A 26,105-nucleotide genomic window follows, 5' to 3' on the forward strand; every position below is an offset into this window, starting at 1 on the left:
TTTGATCAGGCTCTGATACCAAATTGATAGGTCTGGTTCTCCTACGTCAGCCTATGGCTGCATGAACTAAAAGAATAGATGAGATAATGGTTCTCTTCGAGAGAAACCGTTCCTCCGAACAGCCCCGTGAAAAGTTAATAACAAATGTCTTGCCTTCTCATTTTCTAGAGATAACTTTTTATATAAGAGATGCTTTAATAAAAAACGGCTAAAAAAGAGAAAATAAACCAGCAGTAGTTAAGGTAACGTTCAGAACCGTTACAAGGATTTGTTCAACTGATACCTGTTTAAATGCCGAAAATCCCTCGCATGACACACACGCTCTCTCTCTCTCTCTCTCTCTCTCTCTCTCTCTCTCTCTCTCTTCTCCAAGCTCTTTCTCAATCTGAGAATCCATGGCTTCGTGCACCTACTAATTCTATCATTTCTGCATTCAAGAAGCTAAAACTTCCCCCCCCTCTCTCTCTAAAACCCTAGCTTTCTCCCTCTGAAAACCCATGTCTTCCATTGCCCGCTCCCGCCTCCGCTCGCTCTACCTCTCCCACCGCCACTTCTCCGCACCGTCCATCCCAACCCCCGAAAATCCCAATTCCATCCTCGCCAGAAAACAAAATTCTCGCGCTGCCCTTGTTGGATCTATATTTGGTTGAATTAAATAGACTATTAAAAAAATCGAGAACCAAAAAATAAAAAAAAAATTGAGAAAGAAGAACTTATTGAATTGAGTCGAGGCGTGACTGAGTCACTCGACTTGAAATCGAATTTGCTCCCCTTGGACAGCGTCCCAAGTGCAACAGGTTTCCAGAGCAATCGACCTCCAGGATACAACGACTATGACCCGGTCCCAGCGGTGCACTCACTGTACACGGGCTCGAACCACTTGCAGTTTAATCCGAAAGTGCTGAGTTGACTCAGCAATGAACTCAGCAGAAAATGCTTAAAACCGAATATCAGAGAGTGTTTTATAAGAGAAAGATTTTTCATATCTTTGAAACTGGAATCGGATGTCTTTTTATAGACTCCGAAGTGGTGCATAAGCACCCTTTTCAAAAGGTTAGGTCCGTTGGGTTTAAACCCAACCGAGGCGACCAACCTAAGGGACACATTCTCTGGTTTAAAACGAAAAGGCGCAAGTGCGAGTACACTCCCGCACATACACCTGCGAGTACCCATACACACACCCACGCGAGTATACACACACCGCACGCACGCGCCGCCCAGCCAGCCGCCCCGTCCGTCCTCGCGCACGCGACACGGACACGGACTCGGACTCGGACGGCTCGCTCGGACTGCGCACGGCTCATCGGCTCGGCTCGGCTGGCGCGGCGTGTGGTCATGGCATAGATTAGAGCTATTGGCATAGCCCCCCACAGGACCAAATTCACATGCCCCCGAAAGGGGCTCAAGCCCTAGCAAAATACTATCTTATATACAAGATAGTTAACTTTGTGAAATCCGATGTGGGACAAAACCCCAAACTCAAAAGTACTACAATTTCAAAAATGGAGGGAAATTACCGAAAATTTGAAAATTCAAATTTTACTACTATTTTAAAACAAAATATAACAATCCCCCACATGTTTTTAAAATAAAACCCTTTCGGATTAAAGCGTAATAGTTGTGCAATGGTGCCGGTGTCACCATAGACTTGAACCGACATTAGAGTAAGCAAGACAGGTCTACAGGAATTAGGTGACACCATAGTCTTGAACCTGAATCCTTTTAATGTAAATCGCAAGTACATGCCACTCACACAACTCTTCCTCTGCAAGTGATTCTGCGGTTCGGTGCGTTTCGGCCATACACCATTACCTGGATTTCATGAGTGCTCTAGAGAATTCGCCTAGATTCTCATAGGAAGCGGCCTCCACCTCCACACCCATATAGGTGAATTCCATCAAGTGTATGCAGCAACTGTATACACCACTAAATATATGGCTATGGATTCATTAAGAGTTCTAACAACTCATCCTTCTACGTTGCTGCTCGCACTGTACACCATAGAAGGGGCTCATACAACTCAGTGCAATCGTCTACCTCGTGTCTTGTTGTTTACCCATTGAACCTATCTCATGGGATCTCCACTTGTATAGGTTGGGTTGCCGACACTGGCAGCTCATATATTAGGCTCAGCCACATTCCCTTCGATGTATCATTGACTAACCTTTTAGATAGTCATTTGGTCAGAGGATCTGCTAGATTCTTTTCTGACCTCACAAAGTCAATAGATATGACTCCATCACGCAACATATGTTTCACTATGTTGTGTCTGAGTCTAATATGCCTGCTCTTTCCATTATATATTTTACTCTTTGCTTTCGTGATAGCTGCTTGACAGTCACAATGAATAGATACGGCCGATATAGGTTTTGGCCACAATGGTATATCAGCTAAGAGATTTCTAAGCCACTCGGCTTCTGTTCCAGCCTTTTCTAAGGCAATAAACTCGGATTCCATAGTAGACCGAGCGATACATGTCTGCTTGGTAGACTTCCAAGAGACTGCTCCTCCACCTAAAGTGAAGACATATCCACTCGTGGATTTTGTCTCATCTGAATCACTAATCCAGTTAGCATCACTGTATCCTTCTAATACAGCAGGAAAACCACTATAATGTAAACCATAGGCTATACTGCCTTTTAGGTATCTCAAAATCCTAGACAAAGCATTCCAATACTCTTTTCCAGGGTTATGTGTATATCTACTTAGCCTTCATACTGCAAAAGTTATGTCTGGTCTAGTACAGTTTGTTAGATACATAAGACTATCAATTATTCTGGAATACTCCAATTGAGACACACTATTTTCTGTATTCTTCATGAGAGTCATACTATAATCATAAGGAGTACTGACAGGTAAACAGTCAAAATGGTTAAACTTTCTCAATATCTTCTCAATGTAATGAGATTGAGATAATATAATAACACCATTTTTTCTGGTTACTTCAATACCCAAGATTACACTAGCCTCTCCTAAGTCTTTCATGTCAAACTTAGATGACAAGAATTTCTTAGTTGTATTAACTAATTTAATATTAGTTCCAAAAATAAGCATGTCATCAACATAAAGGTATATAATAACATAATCATTTCCAGAAATTTTACTATATACACATCTATCTACATCATTTATATGATAACCATTTGATTTTAAAACACCATCAAATTTTTCATGCCATTGTTTAGGAGCCTGTTTTAAACCATATAATGATTTAATTAGTCTACATACTTTATTTTCTTTTCCTGATATCTTATAACCCTCAGGTTGTTCCATATATATTTCTTCTTCTAAGTCTCCATTTAAGAAAGCTGTCTTAACGTCCATCTGGTGTACCACCAGTTTATATATGGAAGCTATCGCTATTAAGACCCTGATAGTTGTAATTCTAGTTACAGGAGAGTATGTATCAAAGTAATCTATTCCTTCTTTTTGTTTAAAGCCTTTTGCTACCAACCTAGCCTTAAACTTATCAATAGTCCCATCTGGTTTTAGTTTCTTTCTAAACACCCATTTACAACCTATTGGTTTATTTCCAGGAGGTAGGTCTACAATTTCCCAAGTGTTATTAGATATAATAGATTCTAATTCATCATTTATTGCTTCCTTCCAAAAGGTTGCATCTGGAGAGTTAATTGCTTCTATATAGGTTGTAGGATCATCTTCTACTAAGAAAGTGAAAAAACCATCTCCTAGGTTAGTTTCTCTTCTAATCCTAGTACTTTTTCTTGGTTGTATCTCTTCTACTACTTTCTCGTATGCATTTTTACTAGTAGATGCAATATCTGATTCATTGACTTCCTCTATTCCTATAGATTTAGATTTCATAGGGAATATGTTCTCAAAGAACTCTGCATCCCTAGCTTCTATAATTGTATTAGGATCTAGAATATTATCCTTAGTTTTTAAAACTAGAAACCTATAGGCCGCACTGCTTTGTGCGTAACCTATAAATGCACAGTCAGTCGTTTTAGGACCTAACTTTCTTTTCTTAGTTTCAGGTAATCCTACTTTAGCAAGACACCCCCACACTTTAATATATTTGTAACTAGGAACATGATTCTTCCATAGTTCATATGGTATTTGTTCAGAAGCTTTAGAAGGAATCCTATTTAGAATATAACAAGCAGATAGAATTGCTTCTCCCCACATATTTGAGGGTAAGCCTGAACTATTTAACATAGCATTCATCATCTCTTTTAGAGTTCTATTCTTACGTTCTGCTATTCCATTCTGTTCTGGTGTATAAGGAGCTGTAGTTTCGTGAACTATTCCATTCTTTTCACATAATTCTCTAAATTGAGAAGATTCATATTCACCTCCTCTATCTGTTCTAAGTCTTTTAATTTTTATATTTAATTGATTTTCAACTTCAATTTTGTATTTAGAAAAAGCATCTAAAGCTTCGTCTTTGTTCCTTAACAGATAGACTCTAGTGAACCTAGAGTAATCATCTACAAAAGTTATGTAATATCTTTTTCCACCTCTAGACATGTGATTTCTAAAATCACCTAAGTCACTGTGTATTAACTCTAATAGAATAGATGATCTTTCTATTTGTTTAAAGGGTTTTCTAATGAATTTTGATTCGACACATGTTTCACATTTGTCAAATTCTTCATTAGATATATTAGGTAATAAACCTAATCTTTTCATTTTCTTCAAAGATGTTATATTCACATGACCTAATCTACTATGCCATAGATAACAAGGTTCAACGGTATAAACAGAACTGAATGTCTTATTATTATTATCATTGGATACATTTATAATGAATAAGCCATCGCTACAGTACCCCTTACCAACAAAAGTTCCATTCTTAGTCATTACAAGCTTATCTGAATCAAATACTAACTTAACACCAGCCTTATTGAGGAGTGAACCAGAGACCAAGTTTCTTCTAATGTTAGGCACATGTAGAATATCATTCAACATCAGAGTTTTTCCAGAAGTGAGTTTCAGAAGTACTTTCCATTTTCCTACAACTAGAGATGTTTTAACATTACGCATGAACATCTGTTCATCATCTCCTAATACTTGGTAAGAGGTAAACATACTACGATCCTTGCACACGTGCTTAGTTGCACCAGTGTCTAGTACCCACTCCAAGTTGTTTACAAAAAAGACTTCTGACACCACAGCTACTATCATGTCAGACTCATTGCCTGTTTCTGTAAGATTAGCCTGCGGCTTATCTTTGTTTTTCTTAAGCCTGCAGGTTTTGACATGATGCCCAGGCTTTCCACAGTTGTAGCAGTTTCCCTTTTTCTTGAATTGATTGTTTGCATTCTTCTTTTTGAGCCTGCATTCATTTGCATAATGTCCAGGTTTGCCACAGTTATGACAGTTGCCCTTTTTCTTATTATTTGCCCGACTTGATTCCACAAGATTCGCCTTTGAATCTATCTCATTTTTATTTTCTTTTTGGTCCCTGATTCTATTGGCCTCCTCTATTCGTATGTGTACGATAGTGGTTTCCAAAGAAATACCGTTCTTTTTATGTTTCATTCTATTCTTATATTCTTTCCAGGAGGGCGGTAACTTTTCTATTAGTGCTCCTGAAAGAAACACTTCATCCAACTTAATTCCTTCTGTCGATAGTTCATGAACTAAACTTTGAAAATCATGAATCTGATTTGTGACAGGTATATCGTCTGTCATTTCATAATGAAGGAAATTAGCAATTGTATGTTTCTTAGCGCCTGCATCTTCTAATATGTATTTCTTTTCCAAAGCAGTCCATATGTCTTTGGCAGACACGTAAGAAGCATACACGTCATATAGTTCGTTGGATAAAGAGTTTAGAATATAATTTTTACAATTATTTTCATCTGTTACTTCAGTTTGATTTGTTGGATCTATAGTAAATGATTCAGATAAAATGTATGAAACTTTCAGGGTGGTCAGAGCGAACATCAATTTCTGTTTCCACCGTTTAAATGATTGTCCAGCGAACGGTTCGATTTTGGCTAACTCAGTAGAAGCATTTACTGTTACTGTAGCCATAGTCTATGTAATTCAACAATTCGATTTCAAGATTGTTGGATCTATATTTGGTTGAATTAAATAGACTATTAAAAAAATCGAGAACCAAAAAATAAAAAAAAAATTGAGAAAGAAGAACTTATTGAATTGAGTCGAGGCGTGACTGAGTCACTCGGCTTGAAATCGAATTTGCTCCCCTTGGACAGCGTCCCAAGTGCAACAGGTTTCCAGAGCAATCGACCTCCAGGATACAACGACTATGACCCGGTCCCAGCGGTGCACTCACTGTACACGGGCTCGAACCACTTGCAGTTTAATCCGAAAGTGCTGAGTTGACTCAGCGATGAACTCAGCAGAAAATGCTTAAAACCGAATATCAGAGAGTGTTTTATAAGAGAAAGATTTTTCATATCTTTGAAACTGGAATCGGATGTCTTTTTATAGACTCCGAAGTGGTGCATAAGCACCCTTTTCAAAAGGTTAGGTCCGTTGGGTTTAAACCCAACCGAGGCGACCAACCGGAAGGGACGCATCTCTCTGGTTTAAAACGAAAAGGCGCAAGTGCGAGTACACTCCCGCACATACAGTCCTGCGAGTACCCATACACACACCCACGCGAGTATACACACACCGCACCCACGCCCAGCCCAGCCCAGCCCAGCCCGTCCCGTCCCGTCGCGTCGCGTCGCGCACGGACACGGACTCGGACTCGGCTCGGCTCGGCACGACACGGCTCGGCTCGGCAAGGCACAGCTCGGCTCGGCCCTAAGCAAAAATACTATCTTATATACAAGATAGTTAACTTTGTGAAATCCGATGTGGGACAAAACCCCAAACTCAAAAGTACTACAATTTCAAAAATGGAGGGAAATTACCGAAAATTTGAAAATTCAAATTTTACTACTATTTTAAAACAAAATATAACAGCCCTCACCCTCCTCAAATCCGAATCCGATCCCAACCGTATAATCGACATTGCCCGGGCCGCCTCCCTCACCCCTGCGTCCCACCTCGACCGCACCGCTCTCTCCATCACCGTCTCCAAGCTCTCCAAAACCCAATCCTCCGCCTCGCCCACAGCCCTCCGATCCTTCCTCGACGAATTCAAATCTCGTCCCGATCTCCAATCCGAACGCTCCATCTCCTACGCCATCATCCTCTATGGACGGGCCGGCATGCTTGACCAGGCTATCCACACCTTCCAACACCTCGACGAACTCGGCGTGCCCCAGCGGACCGCAGAATCCCTCAATGCCCTCCTCTATGCCTGCCTACTCAACGGCGATCACGACCAGCTCATTCGAATCTTCCATGAATTACCCAAGGTTTACAATATCGCCCCCGACATCAAAACCTACAACAGAGTCATTCAATCTTTCTGCAAATCTGGCAAGTCTACTTCTGCATATGCAATCTTAGATGAAATGGGTCAGGGAGGAATTAAACCAAATAAAACCACGTACAATATATTGCTTTCGGGTTTATCTTCGGAAGGAAAGCACGAGGATGTTGAGAAGGTTTTGGAAATGATGGAGAAGAATGACTGTTGTTCGGGTACCAGCCCGCATGATGCGAAGATACGGAGTCTTTGTAGAGCAAAGAAAATGCATGAAGCGAAGGCTCTGTTTGATGGGATCGTTTCAAGTGGTGTGAAGCCGGATCCAGTTACATATTACCATCTTATAATTGGGTTTTGCAAGGAAGGTGATTTGGAAGAAGCGAAGCGGCTCTTTGATGAGATGGGTGAGAAGGGCTGTGAGCCTGGTAGTGGTAGCTATTTTACTCTAATTTACTATCTCTGTCAAGGTGGGCAATTTGATACTGCATTGCGGTTGGGTAAGGAGTGCATGGAGAAGGACTGGTGGCCATGCTTTTCTACGATGAAGTTGCTGGTGGATGGGCTTGTGAAGTTGCTGGTGGATGGGCTTGTGAAGGACTCGAAGATGAAGGAGGCACGAGAGATTGTTGGGAAGCTAAAGGAGAGGTTTCCTAAAACTGCCCAGATGTGGAAGGATGTGGAAGATGGTTGGCCTCAAAAGGGAAGACAATTTAGTTTGTTTGGCTGAGGTAAGACTGAGGAATTGAATAACCATTGTAATTTTTTATGGAACAGTGCTTATCTGTGTGTTGGAATTGCTGGAAATTCTTGGGCTTTTCTGGTAATGAAATGAATTTTGTTGAGGAAGTTTTTGTCTATTAATTCATGGAATGACAATGCTCCATAGGCAACATGCGTAAGTTTTCTCATCTCTTCTTGATTAAGCTGAATGTCAGCATTTAAATCAATTGTGCATCTAAACATGCCTCAGTGCAACTGTCACAACTCCATAGCATCAAAACTCCTGTTGAACTTCAGCTGGACCAAACCCTTAATAACCATGGTTTTACTTTCCCTTTCCCACAAAAAGTCTGTATCTTTTTGCCACTCCCATCATCCAAATCACTTATAACAAATGAGTGTCATATACATATTTTAAGGGCCTGTTTGGATGCCTGTAACTTTTCTAAAATGTAACAAAGTTATAGGTGACTTTGTTACAGCTGGTGTTTGGGGGAGGAAAGTCACAGGTGACTTTCTCTCAACCTGTGACTTTCTTACAGGTCTCAACCTGTGACTTTCTTACAGGAGAAAGAGCCGAAAATCTTATAGGCGATGGAGTCGTTTTTCAAGTTACCTATAACTAAGTTACAGGTAACGGTTGAAAATTTTGAAATGAAAATCGTTGGGAAGAATCGCACCTGCATTGAAGAAGCGTACCTACCTTCTCAGATGGAGTGAAGGCTGAAGGGCCATTGAAGGCTACAAGCGGCCATTGAAGGTGAGGCTACAAGAGGTCATTGAAGTCTATCAGGCTACATGCGGGCGCAATGAGGGCTACGAGGCTGAATTGGGGAGAATCAGAGCTTTGTATTGAAGAAGGTTGGTGGTTATTGCTGTATATATAGACATCCATCCCTTTCCAATGTCTTCATCTCCCTCTCTCAAGTCTCCTTCTCCCTCTCTCAGTCTACTTCTCCCTCTCCCATCGAGCTTCCGCAAGGTACGGAACCCCTTTTCTCTTTTTTGCGTTTTCCTTTCTTTCCTTTTTTTTTTTTTTTCCTTTTGCGTTGACGGAGACAGTTTGGTGAGGTGGCGTGGATAATGCAGATGATCTGTGGGGCCCACCATATTGTTTTTGTTTTATCCATGCCGTCCATCCATTCTTTTGGATCGTTTTAGGGCTTGATGCCAAAAACGAGGGATATCTAAATCTCAGGTGGACCACACCACCGAAAACAATAATGATTAAAAGTCCACCATTAAAAAACTACTAGGGCCCACTGTAATGTTTGTTGCACATCCAAGCTGTTGATTAGGTCATAAAGACCTGGATGAAGGGAACAAAACAAATATCAGTTTGATCGAAAAAATTGGTGGCCCACCAAAAGTTTCTAATGGTGGGTGTTCAATCAACATTGTTTCCAGTGATGTGGTCCACCCGAAATTTTGATGTACCTTATTTTTGGCTGATGACTTAAAATTTTCTGGAATAATGGATAGATGGTGTGGATGAAACAAATACATCATAGTGGGCCCACATAACATGTCACATAGCCTTCATGACTTCTGTTGTTTTTTTGTTTATTTGGTATTGCTATGGATCCGAAGATTTGGGTCTATTGATATTGTTGTAATGAATTTCTTTTTCATGTTTTTCTTTTCTTTTTCTTTTTAAAAATGAGGATCTATTTTTCAGCTTCCATTTGTGGGTTCTGATGATTTAAGATTGATGTTCTTGTTTCTTTCCATTTCTTGGGTAAGGAATGATAGGATTGCTGCCATTTCTGTTTGATTGGAAGATCTTGACCATTTGATCTTTGGCCTTCATCAATTAAAATCAGATTGCTGCCTTCTGTTTTGTGTGATAATGGTGTTACAGCTACCCGAACAAGTGAAAAATCAACCCCAGCATGTTTTACCACAGGGGTGAACTGGTCCAGCTGTTTCTTGAAAGTATCTATCTACCACAGGGGTGAACTGGTCCAGCATGTTTTACCCCAGCATGTTTGTGTAGGTGGTTTCGACAAACTGGTAATCTAGACTGTTGAGGGACTGTATTACAATGGAAAAAGTGTAATATTGTTGCTAATAAAAATAGGAAAAGAAGTATTCACTTTGATGTTATACAATGGTTCACAGTACATTCAAATTTGTCATGCTCTTTCAAGTGCTTATCATCAGTAAATTACTGCTAGTTGCAGCCAACTGTTAAGAAGTCCCCACTGTGCCTGCATTCATCAATTTCCCATCCATTGACATTAGCCACTATCTGTTTCAAGTCTTTCAAAAAACACTACACCAACCCCTTAATGAAGAGTACACCAACCCCTTATTTTTCTCCTCTTGTATGTTCTTTTGGCACCTTCCAAACCACACCAAAACTCCCACTCAACCAACCAAACTGGCATGTGTGAGAAAACCCCCCCTTATGCAACAACATCATGACTACATGTCCACCTCAGATGATCTGTTTAGCTTCCTCCTCTTAGAGGCTGGGCTGGTATGAGAATTTGCACATGACCCAACTGTAATTTCATCACTTTTATAGCTCAAGCATGCAGCATCCAGCACCCCAATGGGGCTCTGTGGCACTGATGAGACTGGCCTACTTACACATTTAACAGGCCTACTGATCATTGCTATCTCTTAAATTAGTTCAAAACACTTCAATACTCTCTCCTGCAATCCAAAGACAGATGAACAAATTGATCAGATGGTTTGAATTTTAAATTGAACCATAAATGATGGAAGATGAAGGAAAATCCTTCTTTGGGTGGGCACAACTATTTACCTTTTCTACATGCATGCCACAGGAAATGGCCTTGTCCAAATCCACCGTTTGGGATTCTCCTGATACAGATATTGCCACTGCTAAAGCAATCTCAGAGGGCCTGAATTCCAAGAATTCAATCCCTGCATTTTATTTTAAAAAATTTCTCTTTTAGAAAAGTCCCAGCTTTGCAAATCTTGGAGAAGAAGGCAAGATACAGACCTTTAACTGCGCTTAAGATGAGTGCGATGCATTGACAAATTGTGGATCTTGGCGGCAGTTTGCCTTCATTGATCCTTTGAAGAAAGTAATCTATGAACGAGAATGGAGTAACAGTTTGCATCCTCCACTTCAAAGTGCTCAACACCAGAAGCTCCATTCTCTGTATAGTCCTAGCTTCAAAGATGAATTTTGATTCTCCAACCTGACAAAGCACATGATATTGGCATTCAGATGTGAAGAAAAAACATATAACATCTTCCAAAAGAAGAGGACTGTAGTAATCCCCAGGCATATTAGATAATTGTCCAAAGAATGGATGGCTAGGATCTTCTGATTTGTTGGTTATTTCTGACCTTTATGTGCCTTTTATGTGGGACAGTTGGTTATCTGTAAAAGTTTATCCAAACACACCTTAAACATGGCGGATTTAGATCTCATGATGGAGCTAAATACCATGGTTGTAGCAGCTGCGGCAAGTGTATTAATGATCTGTTGGCTTGAGCAAAATAATATGCTAGAAGAGCCTCATGAACAACAACAACCACGTAATTGGATAGGTGCTCAAGCTGCCGATGCGATTATTAATGGGCCGGGGATAACGTGCTTCAATTACATTCGTATGCACAAAGATGCATTTTTTCGCCTTCGCGACATTATACGAGAGAAGAGTCACTTGCAAGGCACATTTGGCATATCCTTAGAGGAAGGATTGGTGATTTTCCTTCATACACTTAGCCATCACGTAAAGAACCATATTATGCAGCATCATTTCAACCATTCTGGGGAAACGATTAGTCGTCACTTCAATAGGATGCTTAACGCAATTGTCGGGCTACATTCCGAATTTCTAAAACCGCCCGGGAATGGGTTGCCTCCTGAGATATTGAATAGTACGAGGTTTTTTCCTTATTTTCAGGTTAGTAAGTACATATTTTGCATTTTATAAATTCAATCCTAAAGTAAGGAAAAATAAGTTATACTTCTTTTCCTTAGGGTTGTGTTGGAGCCATATATGACACACACATTCCAGCCATGGTCGGTTTGAAGGAACAAGCTAAATGGCGCAATCGAAAGGGATATATCTCCCAGATAGTCCCGGCGAGTTGTTCTTTTGATTTAAAATTCCAATATATACTAGCTGGGTGGGAGGGATCAACCTTAGATTCATGAATGTTAGCAGATGTTGTAAGCTGAAACAATAAATTGATTGTCCCAACAGGTATTAATTCAAGTCAATCAACAAATACATATTAATTAGTTAATATGTACCTTAAAATTAAGTGACTTCGGGCTTATGTTTCTTGTAAGCAAATATTATTTAGTTGATGCTGGTTTTGCAAACATGCCCGGTTTCCGAGCACCATTCCGTGGAGTTCGATATCACCTTAAGGAATTCAGATAAGGTTGTGAGCCAAGGACGAAAGAAGAGTTGTTTAATCTTCGTCATTCCTTGTTACGAAATGCTATAGAACGTGCATTTGGAGTATTAAAAGCACGATTTCCTATATCGAAGTCTGCCTCAGCCTATCCTATGTGCACACAAGTGAATATAGTTCATGCATGTGTTATCCTGCACAATCACATTGTGAATGAAAATCATGATCAAGATCTTGAGTTGGAGTATAATAATGATAATAACGACGATATGGGAGAAGATGTGGACACAAATGAAGATATTAATGGAGAATTCGAAGCTAGTGATAATGAGGATGAAGACGAATTTGAGAATGAATCCGTCATAGTTAGAAGGGAGAAGAAGCGATGGAAAGATTTTAGACTTGCAATTGCATCTGATATGTGGGCAAACTATAATCCACGACGCAATGATAACTAAATGCTTCTTTTTAATTTTTTGTAACGAATATTAATGCTCATATCCTGATTTTAGTCTTCGTATACGAATGTAATATTTCGCAGATGCAATTTAGAGTAATGTTTTTCAAAATCATTTTTTTTTCAATTGATATATCTTAAGTAACTTACAAATGTGATATCTTTTTAAGGAATGACGCAACCTTTAAATCCAAACAATAGAGGCCGAAAGACACAGATCAACTGGACCGATTATATGGACGAATGTATGGCTAATATACTAGTTGATGAAGCATTATTAGGAAGAAAAGCCGATAATGCTTTTAGAGAGGTCACTATCAACAAAGTGTGCAAAATGGTGGAAGAAATATTTTCTGTGCATGTGAGTAGTGAGAACTGCAGGAATCGATTACGACTGTTGAAGAGCAAATATCTATTGAATAAGCTTGCGCTGAGCAAGAGTGGATTTGGCTGGGACGATGAAAGAAAATACGTGACTGCCGAAGCAGCGGTTTGGAATGAGTTAATACAGGCAAAACCTGAGATAAAAAAGATTAGAAATAAGCCATTCCCACTGCTTAAGCAGTTCGAGTCTATATACGGAGACGATTCTGCCACGGGGAGTTATGCACGAACTCCAGCTGATCCTGATGAAGAAGATGTTGTGCCAACTCATGCCTTTGATGATATCCAGTTGTCTCCAGTTAACTCCGATGCATATACACCATTTGCGCCCATGGACTCTTCATTTTGGGATGGGACACAATCTGAAACTCAATAATCTGGAGGAAGTAGTAAAAGGACTACAGGAACCTCAACTCCAGGGCCATCGAAGAAAAAGAAGGCTACTATCGGATCAACTGTCGTAGAAAGATTTGATGGCCTTTGCGGGTCAATAGACAAATTTGTTGCCCTCAAATCTACAACTGATGCTGCACTTATGACAACGAAATTATGAGAGGAGTTGGAGAACATGACAACTATCGATGAAGACATGATGTATAAGGCTTTTAGGTTCCTTTCAGATCGGCCGAATCTTATACATGGGTTCTTTCATAGTGTATCTCCTGCCCAAAGGCATGTATGGTTGGAGAACATGGTTCCTAAATAGATTACTTTAGTTTAATGTTATTTATTTTTGACTTTCTTTCCCTTAAAGCATTGTAAACATATCTTGTGAAGAAAATGAAAAAATTTGCTTGGATATGTTACATTCAAGTTTTTTGCCCACATTATTAGCATTTTGAAAACATGGGCCCACTTTTATAGCCCACCTGTTGATTAGTTTAGCCTAAGAATCGGCCAAACTATTCATTTACATGAGCTTAATAAAATGGAATAATTTTATCCCGATCTTTTTTATGTGTTAATCTGATTTTTCAATGATTTTCTATTTCAACTCTATCTAGTGTGAATATTCAACTTATTACCTGTAACAAAGTTACAGGTTATTCAAACAGAAAAACAAAGTTACCTATAAGTAAGTTACAACTTACATCCAAACAGGATTACCTGTAACTTACTTACACCTGTAAGTAAGTTACATGTAACTTTCTTACAACTTAAAAAAGTTACAGGCATCCAAACAGGCCCTAAGTTTACCAGAGTAAATTTTCCATAAATGATTCAGCATATCAAGCTCATGGACTTGACATGGATATGTTTGATGTGGCCCAGGTGTGGCACCAGCTGTCCATTCCAATGTTACCAAGATCACCAACCCCACCTCATTCTTTTGACAAAAAAGAAAAAGTAAAAAAAAAAGGCGGCACTAGTTAGTCATAGCTTGCTGCATCACTTGCGTTTTCATCATCCAATGCACAAACATGGTTGATAGTTTTATGTTATTGTGGATCAGCTTCTAATATAACTTTCTTTAAAAAAAAAAAAAAAAAAGTTTTTTCGTTATTTTAGAATGGAGATATTGAATATAAGTTTGTGTTTTACAATGTTGATATTGATACATTGACTTGAGCAATAGAAAGTATGTCACATACCTGGAAAAAAAAGAAGAAGCAGGCATGCCTATGATGACAAAACATTCTTCTTTTCACATTCAATTAACATATCCAGTTGTGCATGCATGTGTGTCCGTGTGTATTGCATGTATGTAGTAGTATGTACTGGATCATCCCACATGATACCCATAGCATACATAGAATAACACATACTCGTGCCCATCCTAGCCCATGTACTGGAGCAACCGCAATCCGCGCAATCTGGGTCTCTTCTTGAAGACTGTTTCTCGTGATCTTGTGGCCTCGTCGTTTGAATCTTCGGTGTGCCGTCATTTGCTATTATTGTTTTTGCTTGTATTGCTAGAAATAGATAGCTTTATGTGATGTATCTTTAAACTTATGGGTGGTTGACCACTCCCATAATCCCTAAGCTCCCCCCCCCCTGTAAGCATTTGAATTGAGAAAAACTTTGATACTCTAGCTGAGTGTGATGGATGATTCGCAGGCAGTTTGAAACGATGTAGAATTGTACATGTGGCATACAATTTAGTCAAATTAAACTGTCCAAATTATTTCTCCCAGTTTAGATCTACCATGAACAAAAAATTAAACTCATTTCATTATCTGAATATTGTATTGGCGGACATTTATTGGATGATTAAAAATGAAAAATATTCAATGGTCTTATTTGAAGAAACAAGTATCCTTAGATTAGAGGTTGGGATTGTTCCCACCAATCTGATTTTGAGACTGTGAAAGTGGGTTCCACATTTTAGTTGCTTTAACTTGAGTTATTGTTTGCCACTATTCAATCTGTCTTTTTTTCTTTTTTATTTTTAAAGAAATAAGGAATTTATAATGGAGTTTCTCTATGGATGGGAGTGCTCTCACAGTGTAAGCACAATCATGACTGCTCATTCCGGTGGGACACCCTCACTAGCGAAAAAATTACTCCAGTTCTCTGATCAGTGGTGTGAAAATGGATTGTTAATGAATTTGAACATCTATATTCACAAGCAGGAAATTGTTCACTTGCAGTGGCATCGCCCTATGGGATGGTGGAAACTCAAACTTTGATGGCTCTTCACTTGGGAATCCGGGTCTGAGCAGAACTGGGGGAGTTGTTAGACGTGAAAAGGTTCCATTACTCTCTCCTGCTTGAGGCCCCAGGCATGGGCGATGAACCAGAGCAAAGGCATCGAGGGAAGGTTTCTGTAAGCTTCCATGTCTGATGATTGCTGAAGGAGATTCTCTAAACTTCATTCCTAGGCATAGAAAGGCAAGTGGACCTTGGAAGTTCTCCCTTGTTTTTATTGACATTTGCCTTCTTGGTTCAATGCTAAGCATAAAGGGTCATTTGGTACCCCCAAAATCCAGGTTTCTGGGCACTTGGGAATTGAAATCAGGGCTTGAAACAGGGTAGTGCTTGGCACCCCTGAAAATCATGGATTTCAATTCCAACCAGATTTTAAATCCAAGAAAGGCCCCCCTTTTTTTAACTTTTTTTGGGAAAAAGCTAAGTTGTAGAGTCCAGGATTTTCAATTTTCTCCCATTGTTGTTAAGGTATTCACACTCATTCATATTATGGGATATTTTTATTTTCATTCGCATTCATGCCATGATGATAGGATGCCATAAAAATCAAGCCTATGTAATCATTATGTGGGCCATTGACAACTGCCCTAAATAAAATATAGAATTTTATTTCACGAGGGAAATTAATGGGACCACATTTAGGTCACTTGATGCTTGGAATCGACTTATTAGGCCAATGCTAACTTACAAATACAATACCTCTATATAGTGATTTTCTTAGTATTGCATGCATGCTATATTAAATTATTTAAGATAATTCACCTTGTCACATTTATTATTCTGTGATTTTACACAAAACAATTTCAGAAATCTCTAAAGTAAAAAAGGCAGCTGTGAAACATAATTTTTGAATTCCAGCCCCCAGGAGGGTTCACCCATAAAAGGAACTGTAATAATGCATTGCTTCATCTTATTTTGATATCAATATCTTTGAAGTAATAAATAAAAAAGAATGTTTAGAGCCATGTTGGAGGACTAGTTTGTTGATTGAGTGGCTACAGGCATTCAAACTGCTGCCCTTTCTTATTTTCCTGTCCTTTCATGGTCCAGATTGCTGATCTAGTAAGAAGTCTGCTCACATGTTAGCATGTTGATTGAACAGGTCCCATGTGAACCTCGACAACAGATCGGTTGGAAAGAGCTGAAGGTAATTCCAGATTCGATGTCCCCAAAAACAGAAGCATCATGAAACACTGCATACCATAAAGTCACTCTCAGCCAAAGAACCAGAGCTTACGAGAGGATTTTAAAAGCTGTAGTCCTGAGCCCCAGCTACAGCTATTTGGGGGACTTGAACTTTTGGATCCGACTCCCCCTCACCACAGCGAATGTGGTGTGTTTTTGAGAGATCCAGGCTGTTCATCAGGTGTGCCCTATGTGCATTGGCCTGAAAATCAGGATGCTACAGTCATCAGGCTGGCCACAAAAACACATAAGACACAGTAGTCAGTCAATTGTTTTAACCACCCATATTTTTCATACAAATGCAACCCTATGTGTGCCTTACTTTTGGGCAATGCCACATACATTATGGGGTCCACCAGATGAATACCAGATCCCGAACACATGCCATACTAGAACGTGAGGGGACTATGATCCAATATCCTAGTCTTGCAACTAGCCATTATATTTCTCCATGAATCACCATCTTGCTTCTGGAATATAAGAAAGACCGCTTCTTACCACCACGCTGAACAAGATGTTGTAGCTCAAATGGGTCCGCAAAGGTCCCAGATGGCAGTCTTTCTATCACCACTACTCTACAAAGATGTGCAGATAACGCAGTAATAGCATCTGAATGGAAATCGAACTTCATGGAGGAAACCAGGCGACGATGAGATCCTTCGCCAATCAAATGCCGTCGCAGTGCTGAGTGTCTGAGCATGGAACTTGGATTACGTATTGTCCCTTTACAGGACTTAAAGGAGCATCATTTTTGGGCTAAAAGTCCTGGAATATCTGAATTAAGCAAGGTATTATGTTTCTCAGACAATGATTTCATAAGGTGCTCCTGGGAACATGGCAAACAGCAGATGATACTTCCACTGCTCTCCTGTTGACCAACACTCAGATTAAACTCTTTTATACTTACATTCGCCGGCTTGAAAATAAAGGAGCCTTGCTAATCCCACACCCGTCATAACCTACCCATCTACACATAGGCACAACTGCCAACATGGAACACAAGCACAGACTCTGAGCAGTTTATCAGGATTCAGGTGGCCAGACCGTGTAGATGCTCTTCTACATCAATTAGGCTAATTCACTCATAAGGTGGGCCATAATGTACAAAATAAACGGATAGAAAAAAACTAGTTTAGCCGTCCATTTGTTTCATACACCATGGCCTGCTGGATGAGTGGACTGGCCTCATTTTGAGAAAGGGTATCTAACTGTTATCCACCTGGCAGACCACATGGACGGTTGGACCCTGAACATGCGTTTCCTATTGGCAGGTGTGATTGTGTGTGGATGGGAGGGCTAGACACATGAATGGGATTAGAAAACCATGAAAAGAAAGAAAGAAGACTAAAATGCAACCCAATTTTCACCGCGGAACAACCATAGACTATTTAAGGCCAATACATGAACAAAACATAGCAAAATGCATAATTACAAACTAAAGGGCATAAATATATAGGGTCCTGCTCGGCATCAAATATACAATTCAATGACATGAAGGATTCCAAACTTTCGGTGATCCAGACTGTTCATCTGATGGGCCTCATTCTGGAAAGGGGATGCCTCATAAAAATTCCAGATTGGAAGATATCAACCCTTCGACCAATGACAATTGGGGAGAAGACAGAAATGGTCAGAAAAATAGTCCAACCATCAAAGGGTTAAAATCTACCAATCTGAGAGAGTTTCAGGGGGTCCCCCATCACTGTGGGGGCATATCAGAGTAGATTTGTGAAAAATGGAGCCTTCATTTAAGTTTTGCTGATGAGCAAAGCCCTGTAACTCCTACACTATGAAAATGCACCACTAACAGTGACCATCTGCAGCAATATCTCTGAAGATCTAGAATGGATCCAAATTCCAATCAAAGTAATAAACAAGAAAATTCTAGTAAACTTCAGCATAAGATGGAGTTAACATATTCATGAAACTCCATTCTTCTTCCTCTTTTTTCTTTTTCTGATGCGTACATCAGCTGCATCATGAACCGGAAGATGGAAAAAGGAAGCAAGTACCATTGAAAGCATACAGACAATCCTAGACAATAGTTTCATTTGGAATGCCGTTAAAATGACATATAAAGCCATAAGTGAAGCAGTGACTATTTCTCTCTCCAAGTAACCCACCAAATGGCCAGAAGCATGAGAAGCCAAATAACCGTCCCACTCTTTCCCACCCCACCTCCATGCCAAGCCCAAGGAGGTTCCCCCACAGATCGAGGCATTACCCACTGCATATTGAATGGATTAATAAGGCATTACACACACACACACACACACACACACACATATTATGGTGAGGCCCACAAAACTTGGCGACGTCAACATAGTGGTGTGTGGCACACCACGCGATCTGTTTCCTTAACGGATTGCCCAGTATTTAACACCGCACAAGAAGCCGGTATGGTATTGATGTGACAAAGTTCTGTATACCCCACTATGATATGTGTTAGATCCACACCATCCATCTATTTTTTATATTATATTAGGTCATGATGCAAAAAATGAGGCAGATCTAAAGCTCAAGTGGACCACACCATAAAAAAAAGTAAGGATTGAATATCTACAATTGAAAACTTCCTAGGGCTACATAAGTTTGGATTAAGCTGATATTTGTTTTTTTTTCCTTCATCCAGGTCTATGTAACCTTATAAACAAATTGGATGTCAAATAAACATCATGGTGAGCCTTATGAAGGCTTCAACAGTGGGTGTCATTGCCCACACAACTTTAGGTGTACAGTCAACTTGAGTTTTAGATCTTCTCCATTTTTTGTATTATGTATGATTTGAAAATTTGGATGGACAACATGGATATAACAAATACATTGTAATAGCAACTACGAGACTTGACTGCATCAAAATAGAGTCGGTATGTAAAGAGCAAAGTTGTCATGACAACCAAAAAAGGCAAAGCCCATATCGAAATAGGGTCGGTATAAAAAGAGCTTACAACTTTCATCATAGTGTGCTCTCCAAAGAACAACTCTTCTCAAAATCTCAAAAAGTGGTGAGCTGGAATTCCATTTTAAGGATTTTTGTAGTTTCGGAGTTACAGGAAAACCAGGAACGGAGAGCTCTTCCCCTTACCTTTCGGCACATGCAGTACTTTAAAATTCATTATGTAATTAATTTCCATTAAGTACATGTTTTAAGTGTGCTAAACAAATATTCAAAATAGTATATTGAGGAGGTAAGTGGTAAACTAACAGCCCCTTAACCATATCCAATTGACTAAATTGAATAATTACCTCCTAAAATAAGATTGGCGGAACAATTACCTCTGGTTCGTAAACACTTGATTTGGGGCTTTTATTTTTTAACTGTCCAATGAATGTTCCCCAATCACATACGATCAAACAAGCAGAATCGTAGACTTCGTGATGCATCTAAATTAAGACCACGATCTGCACAGTTTTATTATTTTTTAGTTATATTTTTATTATATTTATACCAATTTTTAGTAATTTATAAGTGTATGTGTATCATCCCTCACAATTTTTAAGATTTATAAGCGCCTGTGTATCATCCGTCACACTATGTCAGACTGGAAGTTTTTCTCTCGTTTCAGCCTTCAGGTGAGTTTGTTGATATACTCTGGCGGCTGATACTTGATACACACACCAAGATATAACATATCGCGGACATTAACTTAAAAATAAAAGGACGCGGATTTCCTGCGAAAGCCTTTCGCAGGAGGTTCGTGTGCTGGGAACTTAGGTGGGGCCCAGTGTGATGTTTGTGAGAAATCCTTCACGTCCATCCGTTTTTTGAGTTCATTTTAAGACTTATTGCCAAAAACGATCCGTATCCATAGCTCAAATGAGCCGTACTAAAGGAAAATGTGGTTAGGGAAATTCCTACCAGTGAAACCTTCCTGGGTTCAATAGTGATGTTTAGATGCCATCCATACCGTTAATAACATCATTCCTATTGGGATGAACTGAAAACAAAAACATTAGCATGAATCAAAACGTCTGTGGCCCCACGAATATTTCAACTTTGAACATTTAATTGCCACGTTTTCGCCTCATTTGAGCGTTGGATACGGTTAATTTTTGGCAATATGTCCTAAAATGAACTTACAAAACGGATGGACGGAGAGGATTTTTTACAAACATCACACTGGGCCCCACCTGGGTTCCGGGCGCAGGAAGATCCTGCGGCTTTCACAGGAAATCCGCGTCGAAAATATAATGCTAAATTGTGGAAAATGCTTCCACGCGTCACATTCTAAATCAGATTCGGTAGGCTAAGGGCGCGGATTAGCTAATGAAAGGTCAAGTAGCGAGACTTGAGCGACGTCACCGAGTTCTGTGGGCCCTACTATGATGTATGTTCTATATCCACACCTTCCATCCATTTGGAGAGATCATTTTAAGGCAATATCCACATAATGAGTTAAATCCAAAGCTCCGATAGACCCCATAAAAGAGTGGGGGCAATGACACCCACCATACAAAAGTTTTAGATCAAGCTGATATTTGTGTTTTCTCTTATTTCCTTTCATGTCTTTTTTAACTTTTGAATTGGTTGGATTTTAAATAAACATTATGATGGGCCTTAGGATAGTTTCAGCGGTAGGAATCACTCTCCCCGCTGTTTTCTGTGGTGGGGTCCATTAAATAGTTTTATCTGCCTCATTCTTTGGATATGACTTAAAATGATACCTCAAAATGGATGGACGGTGTGAATATAACACATACATCTTAGTGGAGCCCACAGAACTTAGTGACGTCACTTCAGTAGCCGACTCGCTACTCGACCTGTTGTCAGTATCTAATCCGCGTTGGTATACTAATGCCGGAAACGGATTGGCTACCCCCTGCCACCAGCCAATGGCTGATGGTTGGTGCTCTGTGGGCCTCATAATGATGTATGTGCTTCATCCATGCCTTCCATCTATTTTTGTATATCATTTCATGATATGAGACAAAAAATGAGGTATATCCCAATCTCAAGTGGACCACATTACCGGAAATGTTTTTAATGAACGTTGACCATTAAAATATTTTTGGGGGCCATAGGATCAAGCTGATATTTGTATGACCTAATTAATAGATTGGATGTCAAATAAACAGTACAGTGGGCCTTAAAAGGATTTTAATGGTGGATATCCAATTGGTATTGTTTTCCTGTGGTGTGGTCCACTTGAAATTTATATACCTATAATTTTTTGAATCATGCCATAAAATGATCTTTAAATATGGATGAACGAAATGGATGAAACACATACATCATGGTGGGGCCCACAGATCACCGACCATCAGCCACGGGGCCGTTGACAGAGGGAGCAGCCAATCCGTTTCCACTAATGTCTGTTTCTTGTACGATTGTTTGCAGAAACTGTGGTCCACCTGGGCGAATGCCTTAAAATGAGGTGGCAAAATGGATAGACGGCGTGGATATACAATACATACATGTAGGTAGGCCGTAACCGGACTCACCTAATCCGCGCCATCCAATTGTTGTATCGGAGGGCTCCAGACCTAATCAACGACTGGCCTTGAATGATGGAAGAGAGCACGTGAAACCGCTGAGCCTTCCTGGTGAACGGCTCTCATTTTCCTCTTCGAAATCAAAACCCTCTTTCCCTCTGAAAACCCTAGCATCCTCCCCATGTCTGCTCCTTAGTTGCAGAAACTCATCTCTCTCTCTCTATTCCCTCTTCAAAACTCTTTCTCATTCTGAGAATCCATGGCTTCGTGCACCTACTAATTCTATCATTTCTTCATTCAAGAAGCTAAAACCTCCCCTCTCTCTCTCTAAAACCATAGCTTTCTCCTCCGAAAACCCATGTCTTTCATTGCCCGCTCCCGCCTCCGCTCGCTCTACCTCTCCCACCGCCACTTCTCCGCACCGTCCATCCCAACCTCCGAAAATCCCAATTCCATCCTCGCCAGAAAACAAAATTCTCGCGCTGCCCTCGCCCTCCTCAAATCCGAATCCGATCCCAACCGTATAATCGACATTGCCCGGGCCGCCTCCCTCACCCCTGCGTCCCACCTCGACCGCACCGCTCTCTCCATAACCGTCTCCAAGCTCTCCAAAACCCAATCCTCTGCCACCCCCACAGCCCTCCGATCCTTCCTCGACGAATTCAAATCTCGTCCTGATCTCCAATCCGAACGCTCCATCTCCTACGCCATCATCCTCTATGGCCAAGCCGGCATGCTTGACCAGGCTATCCACACCTTCCAACACCTCGATGAACTCGGCGTGCCCCAGCGGACTGCAGAATCCCTCAATGCCCTCCTCTATGCATGCCTCCTCAACGAAGATCACGACCAGCTCATTCGAATCTTCCGTGAATTCCCCAAGGTTTACAATATCAGCCCCGACATCAAAACCTACAACAGAGTCATTCGATCTTTCTGCAAATCTGGTAAGTCTACTTCTGCCTATGCAATCTTAGATGAAATGGGTCAGGAAGGAATTAAACCAAATAAAACCACGTACAATATATTGCTTTCGGGTTTATCTTTGGAAGGAAAGCACGAGGAAGTTGAGAAGGTTTTGGAAATGATGGAGAAGAATGACTGTTGTTCGGGTACCAGCCCGCATGATGCGAAGATACGGAGTCTTTGTAGAGCAAAGAAAATGCATGAAGCGAAGGCTCTGTTTGATGGGATCGTTTCAAGTGGTGCGAAGCCGGATCCAGTTACATATTGCCATCTTATAATTGGGTTTTGCAAGGAAGGTGATTTGGAAGAAGCGAAGCGGCTCTTTGATGAGATGGGTGAGAAGGGCTGTGAGCCTGGTAGTGGTAGCTATTTTACTCTAATTTACTATCTCTGTCAAGGTGGGCAATTTGATACTGCATTGCGGTTGGGTAAGGAGTGCATGGAGAAGGACTGGTGGCCATGCTTTTCTACGATGAAGTTGCTGGTGGATGGGCTTGTGAAGGACTCGAAGATGAAGGAGGCACGAGAGATTGTTGGGAAGCTAAAGGAGAGGTTTCCTAAAACTGCCCAGATGTGGAAGGATGTGGAAGATGGTTGGCCTCAAAAGGGAAGACGATTTAGTTTGTTTGGTTGAGGTGAGACTGAGGAATTGAATAACCATTGTAATTTTTTTATGGAACAGTGCTTATCTGTGTGTTGGAATTGCTGGAAATTCTTGGACTTTTCTGGTAATGAAATGAATTTTGTTGAGGAAGTTTTTGTCTATTAATTCATGGAATGACAATGCTCCATAGGCAACATGCGTCTTCATGATTAAGCTGAATGTCAGCGTTTAAATCAATTGTGCATCTAAAAATGCCTCAGTGCAACTGTCACAACTCCACAGCATCAAAACTCCTGTTGAACTTCAGCTGGACCAAACCCTTAATAACCATGGTCTTACTTTCCCTTTCCCACAAAAAGTCTGTATCTTTTTGCCACTCCCATCATCCAAATCACTCATAACAAATGAGTGTCATATACATGTCTTTAAGTTTACCAGAGTAAATTTTCCATGAATGATTCAGCATATCAGGCTCATGGACTTGACATGGATATGTTTGATGTGGCCCAGGTGTGGCACCAGCTGTCCATTCCAATGTTACCAAGATCACCAACCCCACCTCATTCTTTGGCAAAAAAGAAAAAGAAAAAGAAAAAAAGGCGGCACTAGTTAGCCATAGCTTGCTGCATCACTTGCGTTTCCATCATCCAATGCACAAACAAGGTTGATAGTTTTATGTTATTGTGGATTTAGCTTCTAATATAACTTCTTTTTTTAAAAGTTTTTTTGGTTATTTTAGAATGGAGATGTTGAATATAAGTTTGTGTTTACAATGTTGATTTTGATACATTGACTTGAGCAATAGAAAGTATGTCACATAGCTGGAAAAAAAAAAAAAAAATCAGGCAAGGCATGCCTATGATGACAAAACATTCATCTTTTCACATTCAGTTAACATATCCAGTTGTACCACACACCAGCTATGTAGCTGAGTGCGATGGATGATATGCAGGCAGTTTGAAATTACGTAGAATTGCACAAGTGGCATACAATTTAGTCGAATTAAACTGTCCAAATTATTTCTCCCGGTTTAGATGTACCATGAACAAAAAATTAAACTCATTTAATTATCTGAATATTGTATTGGCGGACATTTATTGGATGATTAAAAATGAAAAATATTCAATGGTCCTATTTGAAGAAACAAGTATCCTTAGATTAGAGGTTGGGATTGTTCCAACCAATCTGATTTTGGGACTGTGACAGTGGGTTCCACAATTTAGTTGCTTTAACTTTGAGTTATTGTATGCCACATGTGCAAGTTTTGAGGGCCTGCATATCAAGCGTCATGCAGCCCGAGTATCATAAGACTCGCCTTCAGATTATTTTTTTTCATAGTTGATAATGTCGATGAACTATTCAATCTTTCTTTTTTTCTTTTTATTTTTAAAGAAATAAGGAATTTATAATGGAGTTTCTCTAACTATGGATGGGAGTGCTCTCACAGTGTAAGCATAATCATGACTGCTCATTCCGGTGGGACACCCTCACTCGTGAAAAAATTGCTCCAGTTGGTTGATCCTAACCCATCTCTGATCAGTGGTGTGTAAATGGATTGTTAATGAATTTGAACATCTATATTCACAAGCAGGAAATTGTTCACTTGCAGTGGCATCGCCCTATGGGATGGTGGAAACTCAAACTTTGATGGCTCTTCACTTGGGAATCCAGGTCTGACCAGAACTGGGGGAGTTGTTAGAGGTGAAAAGGTTCCATTACTCTCTCTTGCTTGAGGCCCCAGGCATGGGTGATGAACCAGAGCAAAGGCATCGAACCCGACCTCATTCTTTTGACAAAAAAGAAGGCGGCACTAGTTAGTCATAGCTTGCTGCATCACTTGCGTTTCCATCATCCAATGCACAAACAAGGTTGATAGTTTTATGTTATTGTGGATTTAGCTTCTAATATAACTTCTTTTTTAAAAAGTTTTTTTGGTTATTTTAGAATGGAGATGTTGAATATAAGTTTGTGTTTACAATGTTGATATTGATACATTGACTTGAGCAATAGAAAGTATGTCACATACCTGGAAAAAA

General features: G+C 40.1%; 3 protein-coding genes across 5 annotated transcripts; 2 read left to right on the plus strand and 1 right to left on the minus strand.

Annotated features, from left to right (window-relative positions):
- The first annotated feature begins 327 nt into the window (after nt 1-327).
- On the plus strand, nt 328-16,408 carry LOC131239755 (small ribosomal subunit protein mS86 (rPPR1)-like). Its single transcript, XM_058237614.1, has 3 exons — nt 328-630; nt 6,916-8,049; nt 15,824-16,408. The coding sequence occupies exons 1-2, from the start codon at nt 498-500 to the stop codon at nt 8,046-8,048; spliced, it is 1,266 nt and encodes a 421-aa protein (XP_058093597.1). The 5' UTR covers nt 328-497; the 3' UTR covers nt 8,049; nt 15,824-16,408.
- On the minus strand, nt 10,393-11,307 carry LOC131243919 (cyclin-D4-2-like). The gene is made up of 3 exons (XM_058243547.1): nt 11,016-11,307; nt 10,815-10,936; nt 10,393-10,702 (listed from the first exon to the last, which is right to left on the minus strand). Exons 1-3 carry the CDS (start codon nt 11,305-11,307, stop codon nt 10,670-10,672), a joined length of 447 nt encoding a protein of 148 aa, XP_058099530.1. The 3' UTR covers nt 10,393-10,669.
- A 6,201-nt stretch (nt 16,409-22,609) lies between the features above and the next one.
- On the plus strand, nt 22,610-25,815 carry LOC131239762 (small ribosomal subunit protein mS86 (rPPR1)-like). Of its 3 annotated transcripts, none has more exons than XM_058237640.1 (2): nt 22,610-24,100; nt 24,330-24,347. In XM_058237640.1, exon 1 carries the CDS (start codon nt 22,858-22,860, stop codon nt 24,097-24,099), a length of 1,242 nt encoding a protein of 413 aa, XP_058093623.1. In that variant the 5' UTR covers nt 22,610-22,857; the 3' UTR covers nt 24,100; nt 24,330-24,347. The 3 variants fall into 3 exon arrangements, with proteins under 3 accessions (XP_058093623.1, XP_058093607.1, XP_058093615.1); XM_058237624.1 differs by lacking the exon at nt 24,330-24,347 and adding an exon at nt 25,679-25,815 and having other exon boundaries at nt 22,611-24,100; XM_058237632.1 differs by lacking the exon at nt 24,330-24,347 and adding an exon at nt 24,580-24,713 and having other exon boundaries at nt 22,611-24,100.
- The last annotated feature ends 290 nt before the right edge of the window (nt 25,816-26,105 follow it).

Source organism: Magnolia sinica, chromosome 1 (genome assembly GCF_029962835.1).
Source record: "Magnolia sinica isolate HGM2019 chromosome 1, MsV1, whole genome shotgun sequence".
NCBI lineage: Eukaryota > Viridiplantae > Streptophyta > Magnoliopsida > Magnoliales > Magnoliaceae > Magnolia > Magnolia sinica.